Here is an 18374-nt window from a genome sequence, read left to right on the forward strand (position 1 = left end):
ACCGTTGATGGCTTGAACTGCCAAGAGAGAATCAGACTCAATGCAGATGTCAGTGATGCCTTTTGAAGTAATCCATAACATAGCTTTTTCGATACCAGTTGTCTCCGCTTCTATAACCGAAATTGCCCTGTTGAGCTTCATAGTTCTACCGTCCAAGAAGAAACCAGTGTGGTCTCTAAGAGCATTCCTGTGGTGAAACTTGTCGACCCTTCAACAATGCCTGCATCAACATTAACTTTGTACTTTTCTCGACCTGGTCTAACCCATTTAACATTCTCTCTGTTGTTAGCTGAAGTATGCACTTGCCGGAGATTCTGAACCTGGGACACAGCCTTTTTCCAGTCATGAAGCTGCTTCAAACCCCAGTCTACTGCAAAATTAGGAGTGACACTCTTCTCTTCCCGTACCTTTTTATTACGAAAGAACCAGATGGCCCAGAGAATCATGGCTAGTTTAGTAGTTTGGTCGTGACTTCCAGCCGCCAATGTGTTCAATAACCAAGTTGACACATCATCTACCTCCCAGACAAATCTGCATATTGCCAACACTGTGAGGCAAACCGTCAATTACGATAACGATTACAAGGTGATAGTGATTTTTGCCATTTGTACCAAATACGATGTTTCGGTTTACAGCTTGAGTACGAATTCTTGGAACATTATTCATACTAATTGTTACTGTGAACACTGCAACCTTGTTGATGTCTGCACTGTTCCTGAACCCACCAAGTTTATTGATGGTATTGTTGAGAAACTCACTAACAAGTATAGCAACATAGAGGCAAGTGTATAAAGAATTTAACAAGTTTAGGCCAAGACCACAGTTAACAAAATAAAACATGCAGGTAAACAAAATCAGTAACTAAAATAACGTAGAGAGAAAGAAAGATGTACCCGAAACCATAGATTTCAACAGTGACTGAAATAAAGGTTTACAGATACAAAACGCCAAGAAAATGATTACAGCTGAGTCACCAGGCCTTGCTCGAAGTCCTGGCTGCTCTTGAAGAGATTATTGCCCCCTACCTGCTGCGTTTGGGATGTGCGCAATATCTCCACCAGGATAAAACAGCTCGGAGTTTATGTTAACAGCAGCAACAAAACCTCCACTTCGACCAGCACCTCAGTCGCCGGAAAATATCAGCACTTCAGTTCTTGTGGGAGAGAAATGCAGAGAGGTTGAAGAGAAGAGATGAGAATGTAGTGTGTTGTATATTTTATTCATTCAGTTTAGCCTCTATTTATAGGAGAGGAAAAATGAAACTGTCAACACACTTAATGTCTGAATTAAACTGCTTCATTAATAAAAAATATAAACTGATCAGATTTTGAATTCATTAATGAAAAAATCAAAACTGATCAGCTTTTGAATTTAAATTATTTGTAACAGCTTTTCACATTAACACCCACATTATTATCAGAACTTAAGTTAAGTTCTGATTTAACTCATCAGTACTTAAGTTCTGATTCGACTCATCAGTACTTAAGTTCTGATTCTGATATCAGAACTTGTTAAGTTCTGATTTTATTCATCATTTCTTAAGTTCTGATTCTAATATCAGAACTTGTTACAGATCAGATTATTTGCAGGTTCAATATATTTAGACTACTTAGCCTATTTCAGAACCCAGCCCAATAATCCAATCACCGATAAATAAATTCAAATTAAAATAATTCTCAAATAAATAAAATCCTCGCCCAGGTCGCCTCGCGTACGCGAGAAGCCGAGACATTCGCCCAAATCGCCGTTCGACCCGACCCGGTCCGGTGCGGTGCGTGGCGGGGCGGGCGCGCGCGTGTGTGTGTGTGTGTGCGCGTGAAGCACACAACAACACAATGGACCATCACACACCTTAGTAGTTGTATACTACTCATGTGGGTAATACCATATAAAGCACACAACCCCCTTTATTTATTTCAATGTGGGACAAACATTCTCAAATTTTCCAAGCTTTTCCAAGCTACTTTCAACTCTCATTTCATATAAATTTCATTAAGAAAATTCTTAAAACCATACATGAAAATTTAAGTTCAAATATCATTGAACAATTTCCAATCATTAGATTTTAGGATTAACATCAAGAACATAATTAAATTAAGCTCTAAAATCCTAATTTTCTAACAATCCCCCACAAATCCATACAGAAATGTGATCAATTTCCCATCATGACTTGTTTTTCAGAGTCGGTACCCTTCCGGGTTTGAACCCTCCTAATTCCTCTACTTCAATGGCTATCGGACTCAGATGGAATGTTTCACCTTGAATCTTAATCCGTTTAGTATAACCATATTCTATAGACGACGACAAGTCAAAGGTTATGGTGCCAATCTACGGCTTTGAGACATTAATGGTCATGTCTCGATCCTGTTCGTCGAATACTTCAAGGATTAACCCTATCCTCTAATTGCTACCACACAATTACATTCGCTTAGCTGGGCATCTCCAGAGATATACTGCCTCTATCTCGTCAAATGACTTGATCCCATTCAGAGTTTTAACACTCTTGCTTTTCTGGCAGTGTCAGTACCTTCTAGGTTTACAGGGGATAGACTCAGATACTATAGTATCATCTATGTAGCAAAGGTACTACCAACTCATCCTTACAGCTTGTTATTACCCATTGAATACACTTCGAGGGATCTCCTCTCATGTGTATTGGGTTCCCACTGTTGATGAATTATGATGGGTTGACAATCCCATCCCCAACCTTGACTTAAGGACCACTGCAGGTTCCAGTCCTTTAGTAAGAGGATCAACTATATTATTCTGAGTTCCTATGAACTCTATAGCTATGATCCTATCAGTCACTAAACCCCTTATAGACTTGAGTCTAACTTGGATGTGTCTCTTAGTTTTAGCATTATGCTTTTTACTGCTAATCTTGTCGATAGTTGTTCGACTATCACAGTGAATAGCAATAGCAGGGAGCGGTCTGCTTACTACAGGTATTGCAGACCTAAGTCCGTGTAACCATTCAGCCTCCGTCCCTGTGGCATCAAGTGCACACAACTCAGCCTCAAAAGTAGACCGAGTAACAATAGTCTGTCTGCTTGACTTCCAGGATATTGCTCCACCAGCCAAGGTGAACACGTATCCAGTCACTCCATTGGAACCAGACTTCTTAGCTATCCAACTTGCATCACTGTACCCTTCAAGCACACCAGGAAATCTCCTGTAGTGTAAACTAAGGTACATTGTGCCTTTTAGATATCTAAGTACTCTATCAAGAGCATCCCAATGAGTTCTGTTTGGACAGCTTGTATATCTCGCCAATTTAGACACAGAATATGAAATATCTAGTCTAGTACAGTTAGCAAGATACTGCAAGCTCCCAATAATCTGAGAATACCTTAACTGAGACACAGGCACTCCTGAAGTATTCTTGACAAGGGCAACTTTCGAATCATAAGGTGTACTAGCGATTCTACACTGTGAATAACCATATTTCTCAAGTATAGATTTCTCTATATAATGAGATTGAGTCAAGGTTATTCCTTCAGTGGACTGAATCAATTTGATTCCAAGAATCACACTTGCCTCACCCATATCCTTCATTTCAAAATGCCTTTTCAAGAATTCTTTAGTCTCGTTAATAATCTCAATATTGGTTCCAAACAATAAAATATCATCCACATATAGGCACAAGATAACACACTCATTACCTTTAACTTTAGTGTAGACACACTTATCACTTTCATTAATCTTATAACTGAAAGGCAATATAGTTTCATCAAACTTTTTATGCCAATCTCTGGGAGCTTGTTTCAAGCCATAGATGGACTTGATCAACTTACATACTTTCCTTTCATTGCCTGATGCAACAAATCCATCAGGCTGATCCATATAAATCTCTTCCTCAAGTTCACCATGAAGAAAACCGTCTTTACATCCATCTGATGAATGATAAGACCATGGACTGAAGCCAATGCTATAAGCATTCGGATTGTTACCATTCTTGCAACCGGAGAGTATGTATCAAAATAATCAATTCCTTCCTTTTGCTTAAAACCCTTAGCTACCAGTCTAGCTTTGTACTTATCTATTGAGCCGTCAGGGTTCAACTTCCTTTTAAAGACCCATTTGCACCCAATAGTAGAACACCCAGGAGGGAGATCAACCAACTCCCATGTTCCATTGGAAATAATAGAGTCAATTTCACTCTTGACAGCGCCCTTCCAGTGCCTTGACTCAGAAGAATCCATAGCTTGCCGGAAAGTTAAAGGTTCGTCCTCGATATTGTAAGTGATGAAATCACCTCCAAAATCCTTGACTATTTTTGCACGCTTACTTCTCCTTGGTTCCTCTAATTCCTTAGGAATAGAGCTACTACTAGGTTCCGCCCCCACATTTGTCATCTTTTCCACATGATCAGGAATAGAACTTGATGTGTGAGTAGGATCTTCCTCAGAAGTCGTTTCAGGTATTCCAGTCTTCATAGGGTAGACATCCTCAAAGAATGTCGCATCTCGAAATTCAACTATCGTGTTTGCCACTATACCATATATGTCAGATTTTAACACTAAAAATCTCATAGCTGTAGTGGTTTCAAGATAGCCCAGAAAGATACAGTCAACAGTCTTTGGACCTAGTTTCTTTCTCTTGTGTTCAGGAACAAGCACCTTAGCAAGGCACCCCCACACACGAAGATACTTAAGACTAGTCATCCTGCCTTTCCATAACTCCAAGGGTGTTTTATCCATGTGTTTCAGAGGGACTCTATTCAAAATATGGCAAGCCGTATTTAGAGCCTCTCCCCACATGTATTTAGGCAACCCAAAGTTAATAAGCATACTATTAATCATATCTTTAAATGTTTTGTTCTTTCGCTCAACAACCCCATTAGACTCAGGTGTGTATGGTGGAGTAACTTCATGAACTATACCATTGTTTGCACAAAATTCATTAAAAGCATTACTCGTATACTCACCACCTCTATCAGATCTCAATCTTTTAAGTAACTTACTAGTTTGTTTTTCTACTTCAGTTTTATATATAATGAATTTACTAAGTGCTTCATCCTTATGTCTAAGTAAATAAACATAACAATATCTACTACTATCATCTATAAAAGTAATGAAGTATCTAAACTGGTCCTTGGTCAACACACCACCAAATTCACAAATATCAGTGTGTACTAAATCTAACAAGTCTGAATCCCTAACAACGTTATGAAAAGGTTTCCTTATCTGTTTAGCAGACACACATACTTGACATTTAGAATTCTTTTCTATAATATATTTTGGAATCAACTCTAAGTTCATCATGTTCTTAAGAGCACCAAAGTTTAAATGACCTAGTCTAGCATGCCATATATTTGAGGATTCAATACAATTAACAGTAGGAATAACATTATTATTCAAACTTCCCAAAACGGGATCCGCATTAATAATAAATAAACCATTTGACAAGTAACCCTTGCCAAAGAATGTACCAGTGTGAATAAGAACTACTTTATTACACTTGAACGAAATTTCAAAACCACTAGAAACTAAACAGCTTCCACTTATTATATTTCTACGCATGTCGGGAACATGATGCACTCTCGTCAGAGATAGAATACGTCCTGAAGGGAACTTCAGATCCACGTTTCCAACTCCATATACTTGAGCAGCACTAGCATTCCCCATCTTCACAGTCAGGCTATGACTCTGTTGATAAGATACAAATAAACTAATATCAGCACAAATATGTACATTAGCTCCAGTATCTATCAACCATTCATTTGACAGATAGGTAGAAAATATCACAGGGTTGTAGGATACATACCGGTCAACGTTGGTTTCAGAAGCCGTAGCCTCACCAACAACCATGTTCACTACAGGCCCACTTGCGGTTCCAAGCACAACATTTGCTTGTGCTACCTCGGTTTTCTTCGCTTTCTTCGTAGGGCAGTCCTTACTCCAGTGCCCAACCTGCCCACAAGACCAGCATGGTTTGTTTGCCTTGGGTTTCTTGGCCTTGTCCTTGTCACTCTTAGGTTTATTACTATTAGCTTTCTTAGCAAAAGCCTTCCTCTTTTGTCCTACAGTTGCTATGTTTACCTTCGAGGTACCGTGTTCAGTTGGCATCACATGTCCCTGTTTGGACTTGTGTTGTTCTTGTACCAAGATGTCCAGCATAAGGTTGGTCCAGGTGATCTCTCCTTTCTGTCTTTTCAGGGAGAGAGAGAACTCTTCCCAAGACTTCGGGAGTTTTTCAATCACACTCATCACCTTGAACTTCTCCGGGAGATTCATTCCAGACTCCTTCAAATCATGCACTATCATCTCGAACTCATGCACCTGCTCAGTCATGGACTTATTGTCCACCAGCTTGAACTCGAGGAACCTTGCCACAGAATACTTTTCTAGACCTTGTGAGTCAGTATTATGTGTCTGGTCCAGCTTCTCCCATAAGAGTTTTGCAGAGTAGGCATCAGAAGAATAGACATCAAACAAAGTGTTTGTTAGTGCCGCAAGAATGGCCGCTCTAGCCACTCCATCCTTCTCAGCCCACTTCGCAAAAGCCTTAACTGTGTCAGCCTTCTCTTGATCCACTACTGGTTTCTCATATTCCACAACCGGCCACAGATCCTTTATAGTCAACCACAGCTTCATCCTTTTCTGCCAGCGAGAAAAGCCAATGCCACCGTTGAATTTCTCCGGTAAACCGGTTAGTTCAACAGCCTGTGGGAAACTATAGGTGGTCCAATCAATGGCCCCAGCAGTTACACCCGAACTGCTACCACCACCAACGATAACTTCACTTTCGTTAACCATTATGCTAAATTCTAAATAACCAATAATCTCTTCAAGAATGTTGAGAAACTCACTAACAAGTATAGCAACATAGAGGCAAGTGTATAAAGAATTTAACAAGTTTAGGCCAAGACCACAGTTAACAAAACAAAACATGCAGGTAAACAAAATCAGTAACTGAAATAACGTAGAGAGAAAGAAAGATGTACCCGAAACCATAGCTTTCAACAGTGACTGAAATAAAGGTTTACAGATACAAAACGCCAAGAAAATGATTACAGCTGAGTCACCAGGCCTTGCTCGAAGTCCTGACTGCTCTTGAAGAGATTATTGCCCCCTACTTGCTGCGTTTGGGATGTGCGCAATATCTCCACCAGGATAAAACAGCTCGGAGTTTATGTTAACAGCAGCAACAAAACCTCCACTTCGACCAACACCTCAGTCGCCGGAAAATATCAGCACTTCAGTTCTTGTGGGAGAGAAATGCAGAGAGGTTGAAGAGAAGAGATGAGAATGTAGTGTGTTGTATATTTTATTCATTCAGTTTAGCCTCTATTTATAGGAGAGGAAAAATGAAACTGTCAACATACTTAATGTCTGAATTAAACTGCTTCATTAATAAAAAATAAAAACTGATCAGATTTTGAATTCATTAATGAAAAAATCAAAACTGATCAGCTTTTGAATTTAAATTATTTGTAACAGGTTTTCACATTAACACCCACATTATTATCAGAACTTAAGTTAAGTTCTGATTTAACTCATCAGTACTTAAGTTCTGATTCGACTCATCAGTACTTAAGTTCTGATTCTGATATCAGAACTTGTTAAGTTCTGATTTTATTCATCAGTTCTTAAGTTCTGATTCTAATATCAGAACTTGTTACAGATCAGATTATTTGCAGGTTCAATATATTTAGACTACTTAGCCTATTTCAGAACCCAGCCCAATAATCCAATCACCGCCCAATAATCCAATCACCGATAAATAAATTCGAATTAAAATAATTCTCAAATAAATAAAATCCTCGCCCAGGTCGCCTAGCGTACGCGAGACGCCGAGACATTCGCCCAAATCGCCCTTCGACCCGACCCGGTCCGATGCGGTGCGTGGCGGGCGCGTGAAGCACACAACAACACAATGGACCATCACACACCTTAGTAGTTGTATACTACTCATGTGGGTAATACCATATAAAGCACACAACCCCCTTTATTTATTTCAATGTGGGACAAACATTCTCAAATTTTCCAAGCTTTTCCAAGCTACTTTCAACTCTCATTTCATATGGATTTCATTAAGAAAATTCTTAAAACCATACATGAAAATTTAAGTTCAAATATCATTGAAAAATTTCCAATCATTAGATTTTAGGATTAACATCAAGAACATAATTAAATTAAGCTCTAAAATCCTAATTTTCTAACAGGTATTGCATATATGATAACGGATACATTTAGGCATACATTAAACAATTCAAGTGTCCGAAAGAAATCATCCAATATGGTGTTCCATTTACTCTGGAAGCATATGGAGAAACAGTGGCTGTTCTGGGATCTAAAGATGATTAATCAAAATATTCTATAATCTTTTTATGTTGTGTTTAGGTCACCTAATATCTTCATCACTAAATGAACACACCACAAACAAAATGGATAGAAGATGCTACTAAAAGAAATGGGATTTTAAGGGGCGGGGGGGGGGGGGGGGGTAATACATAAAGCTCTGGTGAATTATTATACATATAAAGCTACATACATTCAATATTGTTCAGCTTGCAATGTTCCTTATTTGGAGTACACAATATATACATGTACATTGGACTCAGATTGTAACCAAGCTAGAACAGGAACAGCTCCAAACCAGCTCTTCATTATTTCATAATTTCTTTGCTAAATTCTTTTTTAGTTTGGAGTCCAAGAAGTTGCATTTAAAAGTAAGCTAGTTTTTCTTTTCACAGTAGCTCCTAATACTTCATTCATGTCGAAATCTTCTGGCTGCAATGCATTTGGCACCTGCCAGTTGAAATGATACAATAATGAAGCAAGAGATAACTCAATTGTAGCTATGCCAAATGCTATTCCAGGGCATGATCTCCTTCCTCCTCCGAATGGAATATAATTAGGATTCGTGCCATTGTAATCGATTGAGTTGTTCATAAATCTTTCTGGTTCAAAACTTTCTGCATTTGGCCAATATGCAGGATCTCTATGTACTGCCCACGCGTTTATCATAAGCTTGGTCCCCACAGGAATAGTGTATCCTTGAACTTCACATTGTTCTCTGCATTCTCTAGGAAGTAATAGAGGAGCTGGTGGATGTAGCCTTAGAGTTTCTTTAATTACAAGCTTTAAGTAACTTAAATCTTGAAGATCAACTTCTCGTATTTTTGTCTTCCCCTTGAATGCCTCTCTAACTTCAGTTTGTGCCTTCTCCATAACTTTAGGATTTCTTATTAATTCGGACATGGTCCAATCAAGTACAACTGCAGTCGTGTCAGTTCCAGCTGTAAGCATGTCCTGCAAACCATGAGAAATGTATTAGTTCGGAATCATGCATCCTAGTGCAAGGACACAGAGACTTTTGAAATCAAACTGAAATAACCAACAAGTACAAACAAACATGAAATATAGGAATCTTACAGAAATGATGCCTTGAATGTTCTTAGACGTGATGGGAAACTGAAGCCCACCATTTTCTTGAACTCTCAAAAGAACATCAACTAAATCTTCCTCGCCAGCTACACGACCTTTGTCATCTTTTGTCTTGGCCCTTTTTTGTTCATGCTCCTTGATGATATTGTAAAAACTCTCATGCATCTGATCCCGAATCTTCAACAATTTAGGTCTCACTCCACTAAGATTATGAAGAAATTTATAAGAAGGAAACAAGTCAGCGATGTCAAATCCATTCCCCAGATCCGTCATTGTGCCAAGTAAATGAACCAACTCATCCTGATTCTTGTTTCTTTGTCCAAAAGCTGCACGACATGTTATAGCATTAGCCAATGAACCAAACTTGTGAGTAAGATTTATCGGAGTATCCAAAGAATTCTTAATCGAATCAACAAGTTTCCAAACTTCATCCTCACGGTTCGACTGAAACGAATTAACTTTACTTGCAGTGAGAAGCTCCACAGTACATATCTTCCTCATTTGCCTCCAATAATCGTCGTACTCATTGAACGCTACATCTTTACAACCCTCCAACATAATCTTGCTTAATTGAAGTTGTGCACGATTCGCAAATGCAAGATCATGAGTTTTCATTATTTCTTTAGCTATCGCTGATGATGACACAACAAGGACCTGAACTTCAGCAAGTTGCAAGTGCATAAATGGTCCATATTTCTTGGACAAGTCAGTTAGTACACGGTGCTGCACATCTCCGGCTAGTTGGAGAATGTTACCAATAATAGGAAGTTTTCGTGGCCCAGGAGGCAATTTTCGAGAAGATTTGATAGTTTTCTCCGATATAAGGAAGACGAAAATGAAAAGAACTGAGAGGACGCAAATGAAAGATTGTACATCCATCGTGAGCTCAACAAAGTGAAGAGAAAGAATGAGTTATGCTTGGACATAAACATTTTCTTTCTATATATATAACAAAACACTCAACTTCCTATGTAAAGATTTTCAAAATAGGCTGCTCTAATATTAGTTCAGTAATCACGATCGTCACCGGTAAGTACTGTAGTTTTTCAAAACAGGTTGCTAACATACGATTGACACGAACTACTGCAAATTGATGGCTGAACTTTCAGTTCTCGGGTGCTATTGTTTCTATTTTAAATACGCGTGTTTCATGTTGGAGCAAAATAGATAGTTCAACCGAGGATTTCTAGTAGCTTGGTAGCCTGGTGTTAGGTTTCATGGACTCAGAATTTGAACTCCGTTCCTGAACTACTGCTAGGTGGTTGCTAGGAGTTCTTTTTGCCAAATATTTGGATCAGTTAAATGAATATGACGTGTAACCTACAATCTAGAACTACAAACTTTCAAATCCTTCGAGAAGATTATTTTCATTGAAATAGGCTTTTATTATGTTTGGCATGTCCGGTAAGCCACTTATAAATTGAAAAATAAATACATTATTTATGTTTTCGCTAGATTCTGTTTCAAATGAACGCTTGAATTTAAGTAGATTTAAACATATGATTACTGATTTGGTACCGATTATAACGTGCTTTTGGGTGAACATATATAAACTGAAAAAGAAATAAACATGTTTATTAAGAACAAGTAGCATGCACAGATTCTCTTTAACATTCAGTTTTTTATTTATTCCTTCATATTATAATTTTAAAATTATTTATATCAATATATAATAATAATAAATTTATAAAAAAATAACAGAATAACTTGTGATCGTAATTTAGTAAGATAAGTATACTATATCTAGTTTTAACAATTTAGTAATTTAGCGGATATATAATACTATTTTTATTTATTTTTAATAATATAATAAGATGTGGTTGTAGTTTAGTAAGAGAAGTAGATTATGTGTATAGTAATTTAAGATGTATAATTAAAAAGTAAATTCATTCGACGGAAGCAACAATATATTCAAGTCAAAGTCATATTAAGATATATGCCGTGAGCATTGCTCAAGGTTTATAGAAAAATTCTCATTTATTTACTAGGCAACAAACATGAGGTAAAACATAATAAAAACACATGCACAGTAATTTGGTCTTTTTTTGTTCTCCGGAATCATCAATTTGGAGACCTTCGGAGGGGTTTATCAGCTCTCTTTTCTTGGCATACTTAACCTTCCTTTTATAATTCCAGATCATCCCGGGGTCCTCTCCTTGTGTTACCCGGACTCAAACTCCACTTGAGCAGAAATGACGGCGGTGTGTAGTGTAGTTGTAGGATGGGCTCCTGCAAAACATAACTGGAGGGGGATGGCGTCCCCGCGGCAACTCCGATGTGAGAATGAGAATGGATTTTGGAGAAGAAAGGGTAAAGTAGAAATTACTCGAATGTGGTGTGTGTATAGGTGTGTATATAGTAAAGATGAAGTAACCCCAATACACCTTTTGTTCAGCCTTTTATAGGCTTCCAATTAGGGTTTAGGGGTTTTTTCCTTTGATCTGGACCGTAGGTGGGTTTTGAACTGAACGACGCGTGGACGTCTGTGATGAGTTAACGTACTCCCGGATCCGGACCGTTGGAAGGTTCTGGATTTGGGTCACCTGGACGGCGGTGATGCTGCCACGTGTCCCGGAGTCCCCAAGGGTTATTGCCAATTGGGCCCTGGGCTTCTTCTGGCCCTGGGCTCCTATCACTAGGCTTGAGCTAATATGGGCTATCATTTGCCCCCCACTCCCTTATGCGGGTTTTCCGGATGGGGGAGTAGAGTAGTCGGTATGCGTTACTTGGAAGAAAAATCTTGGGGAATTTCTTTGATTTGTTGCCCCTAACCCCGGGGTCTTATGAATATGAGATTCTGGGGTTAACTTGGTTAGTCACTTTGATTTGTGCTCAAGGTGGCGTTCCTCAAACTGTTGGAAGAAAAATCTTGGGGTTTTTATTTGATTTGTTGCCCTTTGACCCCGGGGTCTGATGAATATGAGACTCCGGGGTGAACTTGGGTAGTCTCTTTGATTTGAAATTTGAATTAGGGATAAGGTTGGATGGATGATGACAAGATGTCATTTGATTTGACCGGACTCTGAAAAGTAGATGCGGAAAATCCGAGTTGTTCGAAGTCTGTTTGAATTCCAGCCAGACTCACAGATGTGTATACATATGTATATGTGTATATATGTTTGCGTGTATTATTCTCCAAAATTTCCCCCTTTTTCCTTTTTGAAAAGACGTGTTATGTCATAATTACCTTGTGGTAATTATTAGAGTTTACAGCCGGGCAATAACTGTTATGACAGTTACAATTACAAGGCGAATAGGAAGCGGCCACGTGGCCACATTGTCCCCCCACCCTCCAAAAACTGTTTACCTTTCTTCTCTCGCCTATAAATACCCTTCTTCCCTTTTCCTTTTTTCTTTTACACGAACATACAGTCGAGAGCAAAAAAAAAATAGAGATTTCATAAGGGATTTTCAGAGCTTTTTGACTTGAAGCCTTTGCGTTTCTCCTGCTACTTGTAAGTTCTTTACTCTTTCGTGCTTTTTTCTTGTTCTCTTTCGTTTTTTCGCCATGCATGCCATCGTTTTGTGCGATTTTTACTTCGATACTCTCTAGTTTTTTGTTCGAGTTTTTTTAACATTTTTGGAGTTTTTGGTGTTGATCTTGTATTATTGTGGGTTTGTGTAATGTTTTGGCATTGGTTTAATGTTTATTCTGTGTAAACAAAATCATTTTGGCTAGATTTTTATGCGAAAAGACTGGTTTTTGATTGTGTAAAACATAGTTGAGCCCGGGGTCTGTTCTTATGTGTTTGTTTTTGGCGATAAGTGTATATATAATGTGGAGATCTTGTTTTTGCTCTTTAATTCTAGTTATATTTGTTTCTGAGTTTATCTTATTTTGTTTTTGTGTTTGTGTTTGGGTTCGGGTATGGCATTGACTCCGGGGTACGTCTATATTCATGTATAGTATATGCACGGTAGAAGATTTAAGCATACATCTAACCTTAGAATTCGGTATCCGGATAGCCCTGATTGTTTAGGCGCCTTGTTTTCAGACCTTTCCTCTTCTTCTTCCAGTAGTAGTTCTTTAGAAATGCCTCCTAGAGAAGAGCGACCGATCCATGTTTTAGCCGAGACTTTAGTTTTGGGTCCCGGGGTACTTTGTCCAATCCGGACGGGTCCTGGGAGGATGTGGGCCACTACTTCGTCCAATGTAGGAGAGATCCCAAGCCCTTAGGTTTTTACTATCGAGATTTGTCCGAGGCCTACGGGGGCCCGGAAGGTTTAGATGGGAGGGAACCGTATGATGAAGCGGTCATGGATATGATATTTTTTAACGCGCTGGGGACCAGGTATGAATATGGCCCTGTTCATAAAGAGATCGGGGAGAAGCATACCGATGCTGAAGTAGATAGCGCCCTTAGGCTTTCCTTTAACCTCGAGGATGAGTACGAGTGGCGGTGGCCCGAGGAACATGAGAGGGTTTATCACAGACCAGAGGGGGGCTATGTCGGGATACCTCTAGAACATCTTCGGGGCATGCGCTTAGGTCTACATCAGTCCACCAAATCCCTCTGCCGGGATGTATATGGGATTCTCTTCACTCAGTTGGCCCCGAACTCGGTGAAGTGGATTAGTTGGTTCTTGGCTTGTTGTCATGCCAAAGATTACCTTCCCACCTTTAGGCTTTTCCATCATCTTTTTAAGATTAAAAGATCTACCAGTAGGCCAATATATGAGTTTTTATTTCGGATCGAGGATTGTGATGTTTCTCCTGGTCAGCATGTTAACTTCCCTTAAGGGTTGGCACCGGGAGTTCATATTTGTCCGGGGTGGGGATTTGGAGTTTATGCCACTCCATAAGTTTAATTTGAAAACAGATAAATTTCTGGTCCGACGGCTCGGGCAAGGAGCTCTCACGATGGTTTATGCCTTCTGTGGGGCACTCGGAGCATAGTGGACCCGGGACACTTTTAATAACAATGATAATATGCATGCAGCCGGGTGTAAGTCTCTTTCATTAGCTTTTTCCTTTGATTTTAATTATTGTCTTCTTCTTTTATCCGGGACTGATGTTTGAATTGTTGAAATTTCAGGTATTCCGAAGTGATCCCGTACCCAAGTAACATGTCTGCACAGTTGAAGGATTTGGCTGCAAGGTGCCGGAGGATTGGTGGTTTGAACAGTTTGGACATTGGGAAAAAGAAGGTTGGGGAGGGTGAGGAAGGTGGAGCTGGTGCCGGGGCCGGGAAGGCCGCGCCGACACGTTTGGGGAGGACTACGATTGTGATCAATGAGCACCGGGCTGAGGCTGTTAAGGAGAAAGGGAAAGAGAAAGACAAGGCCCCAAAGAAGAGGAAGGCAACCCCTGTGGAGATCGGGGAGGAGGACACGGAGGGGTCCGGAAGCAGAGTTTCCAAGAAGGCTGCTACAGAGTTGGCTCCGGACACTCCGGAGTCCCTGAAGGCACTGTTGGCTAGTTTTACTCTAGAGACTCGCTGAAAGGAACTGTTTGAAAACTATGCCACCACTGCCGAGAAAAGAAGTACCGTAAGGAGCCTCTCGAGGACTTCTTGGTTTCCATGCAGGAGGATGTCACTGATGTGAGTATTTGGTTTATTTTTTGTACTTGTCTTTTTTCTGTTTTGTATCTTCTAGTTTTGACATGCAGATTTTTATAGGATAACTCCCGGATTGACGGACTGCTGTCCATCGTCCGGACTCTGAAAGCAAAAGCTGATGCCGGGGAGGTTGCCAAGACTGAGGCCGAGAATCTAGCCCGGGAGGTTAAGGAATTGAAGGAGGCCAATGTGAAGGAATCTAAGGCTCATAAAAAGATCTTGGATGAAATCAATGAGAGGCAGGATAGGGCCGAGGCTTCAGTCCTGGAGATGAGGGCGGAGAACCAGAGACTGGAAGACAATTTGGCTGCAAGGCCCACTCCGGAAGAGGTTTTGGCCGACTTCCGCGAAACTCCTTCCTACTTTGGGGAGCTGAATGAGAAGGCGTTGGAGAAGATTCAGATCTGTTGGCGGGTTGCCTCCCGGTATCTAGCCGACAATCGCGGGGGAACCATCGATGTTTTCCTTGAGAAGTATATCGAAGAGGAGACTCGGCTAGAGAACAAAGCCAATGCCATCTCGTCTAGAGATTACGGAGCTAGACCCTCCACCAATGCGCCTCTTCTGCCCGAATCTCCCCTAGCTCAGCAGCCGCCTCTTCCTTAGGACGATCCAGAGCAGCCTCCTTCTCCTCCCCCTCGAGCCGGCAGCAGAAGATTAGATATTTGGCCTTTGTGGCATGTAATTTGAACTTGATGTTTTAAAGTAATTCCGGAACTTAGCCTTTTGGCTACTTTAATTTGTATGTACTTTGGTTAGCCCGGGGTTGGTTTCCCCGGATTTGTTTTTAATATGCTTTGCTTCCTTGCGTTCGCCTCATAGGGATAAATATTACTGTTTTTGGAAATTTTTCTAAGTACGCGTTGTTTGTTTTTCTTCTTGTCCCTGGGTTGGGGTAAAATTCCAGGTTTTAGGAATATTATGTTCACATGGATATTGTGACTTGTTTTTTAACCCCGGGTTGGGGTAACTTTAATTTTAGAAATGCTAATAAGTGCACAGGGGTTGTGACTTATTTCTGACCCTGGGTTGGGGTAAATTAATTTTTGAAAATTTTAATAAGCACACATGGGTTGTGACTTATTTATGACACTGGGTTGGGGTAAATTCAAATTTAGAAAATTTACTAAGTACACATGGGTTGTGACTTATTTCTGACCTGGGGTTGGTGTAAATTAATTTTTGAAAATTTTAATAAGCACACATGGATTGTGACTTATTTCTGACCCCAGGTTGGGGTGAAACTTTCAATTTTCAGAAATTTTTCTAAGTAATCAATTTATCTAAGTCATGCATTTGGGTGTGTATATGATGACAGTAATCAAATGATATAATAAAACTGTTCTAAGCTATTGGATGCTCAAAATAAAGCTTTTCATTCAAATCGAAATAAGGTAGAGATTACATTATGGGGTGAATGGAAACAGAGTTTAAACCATTTGATTGGGAGGTAAAGATATCATAGTACTAACATAGAGATAATCCCGGAATGTGCACCTTAAAATCATTGGTAGAATTTCCTTAACTGGGCCCCGTGCCAGGTGTTCGGGACCTCGATATCGTTAAGATAACATAGCTTGTATGTCCACGGGCGCAAAACCTCTTTAACTTTGTAAGGCCCTTCCCAGTTGGGCTGAAGTTTGCCTTGATTAGTTGGGTCTGAAGCTTCAGTATCCCGGAGTACGAAGTCTCCCACTCCATACTGCCTGATTTTTGGCTTTCTTCGCAAAATAGAGTTTTGTCTTCTCCTTGTAGCTTTTCATCTTTTCCACGACCATGTCTCTTACCTCATCTAAAAGCTCCAGGTTGGTTTTAAGGCCTTCAATATTTAAGACTTCATCAAAATTAACAACTCTGTGGGAGGGTGATCCGGTCTCAACTGGTATTCGAGCCTCAGTGCCATATGCAAGTTTGAAAGGAGTTTCTCCGGTTCCGGTCCTCGAGGTGGTCCTGTAGGACCACAAGACCTTCGGGAGTTCATCTGGCTAGGTCTTTTTGGACTCTTCCAATCTTTTCTCCAGGCCCCAGAGTATGGTTATGTTGGTTACTTCTACCTGTCCGTTCCCCTGGGGGTGGGCCACAGATGCTCTTTATGCTTGATGCCGAGCTCTTTCAAGTATGTTTCGAAATCTGATCCAACAAACTGCGGTCCATTATTCGAGATCAAAACCATTGGTATCCCGAACCTCATCACGATTGAATCCATGAATTTGATGCAATCCTGTTGATTGATGATTCGCGGCTTTAGCCTCCGTCCATTTAGTCATGTAGTCAATCGCTACTAGGACGTAGCATAAATATCCTTTGGCCCGGGGGAAGGGACCCATGATGTCGATCCCCTAAACAGCAAAGGGAACCGGGGAGAAAACTGACCCCGAAAGGCTTGGGCTTTATTTCGGCACATTGCTGAACTTTTGGCATTTATTACACTTCTTCACATATGCCACCGCATCTGCGTGGATAGTTGGCCAGTATTATCCTTGTCTAATAACTTTATAGGCTAGGGCTTTGGCAGCTAAGTGATCTCCGCAAATTCCCTCATGAACTTCCTGGAGATAATAATCTGCCTCATCCGGATCAACGCATTTGAGAGTGGGTGCAGAGAAGGTTCTCCTATATAGTTGATTATCTTTATATTTGAGGTAGTGTGCCTTATTCTGATCTTCTGGCAGGGTTCCATCTCTCAAGTAGGCTATATAGGGAGTCATCCAGTTATCTGGGCTACTGATGCATAAAATTTCAGCCGGATCTATGCTAGGTGCCCCGAGCTCTTCAAAATAGACTGAACTTTTAATATCCGGGACATAACGTGTAATTATTTTTATCGATAAATAATTATTATATGATTTTTGGTGAATTATTTGATGATTGGTGTGGATATGTGGATGCTTATATGTGGTAAAGTATAAGTATGTTAATTTTATTTTGTCCAAAATAAAATATAGATAGTTGTGATATTTTTCTAGTAATTTTTAGAGTGTTATATGATTTTATATTAATTTATGAATTTATTAATTATTTTATGAATAATTACAAAACTATTTTATAAAGCTGGGAATCGTCCGACTTCAACCGTTTTTACATTTTTACAACCCGAAACTCTTTCGAAAACTCCTTTCTAACCTAATCTGGTAATTCCGGACATTTTCCGTGTTTTGACTTTTTCTATCTGGATTACGGTTTGACCCGTCCGCGTCCCGGCGCACAATTTTCGATACGATATTCCTTTCGATAAAGCAACAAAACCCGTATTCTCAAAAGACGAGATATTATTAGATTATTTTCGTATAAAGTGTTTTATAAAAAGCTTGGTTTGGATAATTATCCAATACGGGTATCAAATCGGATCATTTTTACAGTTACTTAGGGGCTAAGTAACTAATTTATCGATCCAAAATGATCCAACACGAACCAATATTCC

The 18374-nt window shown here is 39.8% G+C and overlaps 1 protein-coding gene across 1 annotated transcript; it reads right to left on the reverse strand.

The window, feature by feature from the left end:
- Positions 1-8434: 8434 nt before the first annotated feature.
- Positions 8435-10294, reverse strand: LOC141711505 (cytochrome P450 CYP71D313-like). The gene is made up of 2 exons (XM_074513980.1): positions 9381-10294; positions 8435-9257 (listed from the first exon to the last, which is right to left on the reverse strand). Exons 1-2 carry the CDS (start codon positions 10269-10271, stop codon positions 8643-8645), a joined length of 1506 nt encoding a protein of 501 aa, XP_074370081.1. The 5' UTR covers positions 10272-10294; the 3' UTR covers positions 8435-8642.
- Between the last annotated feature and the right edge of the window lie 8080 nt (positions 10295-18374).

The sequence above is a fragment of the Apium graveolens genome, chromosome 3, assembly GCF_009905375.1.
Source record: "Apium graveolens cultivar Ventura chromosome 3, ASM990537v1, whole genome shotgun sequence".
In the NCBI taxonomy this organism is placed as follows: domain Eukaryota; kingdom Viridiplantae; phylum Streptophyta; class Magnoliopsida; order Apiales; family Apiaceae; genus Apium; species Apium graveolens.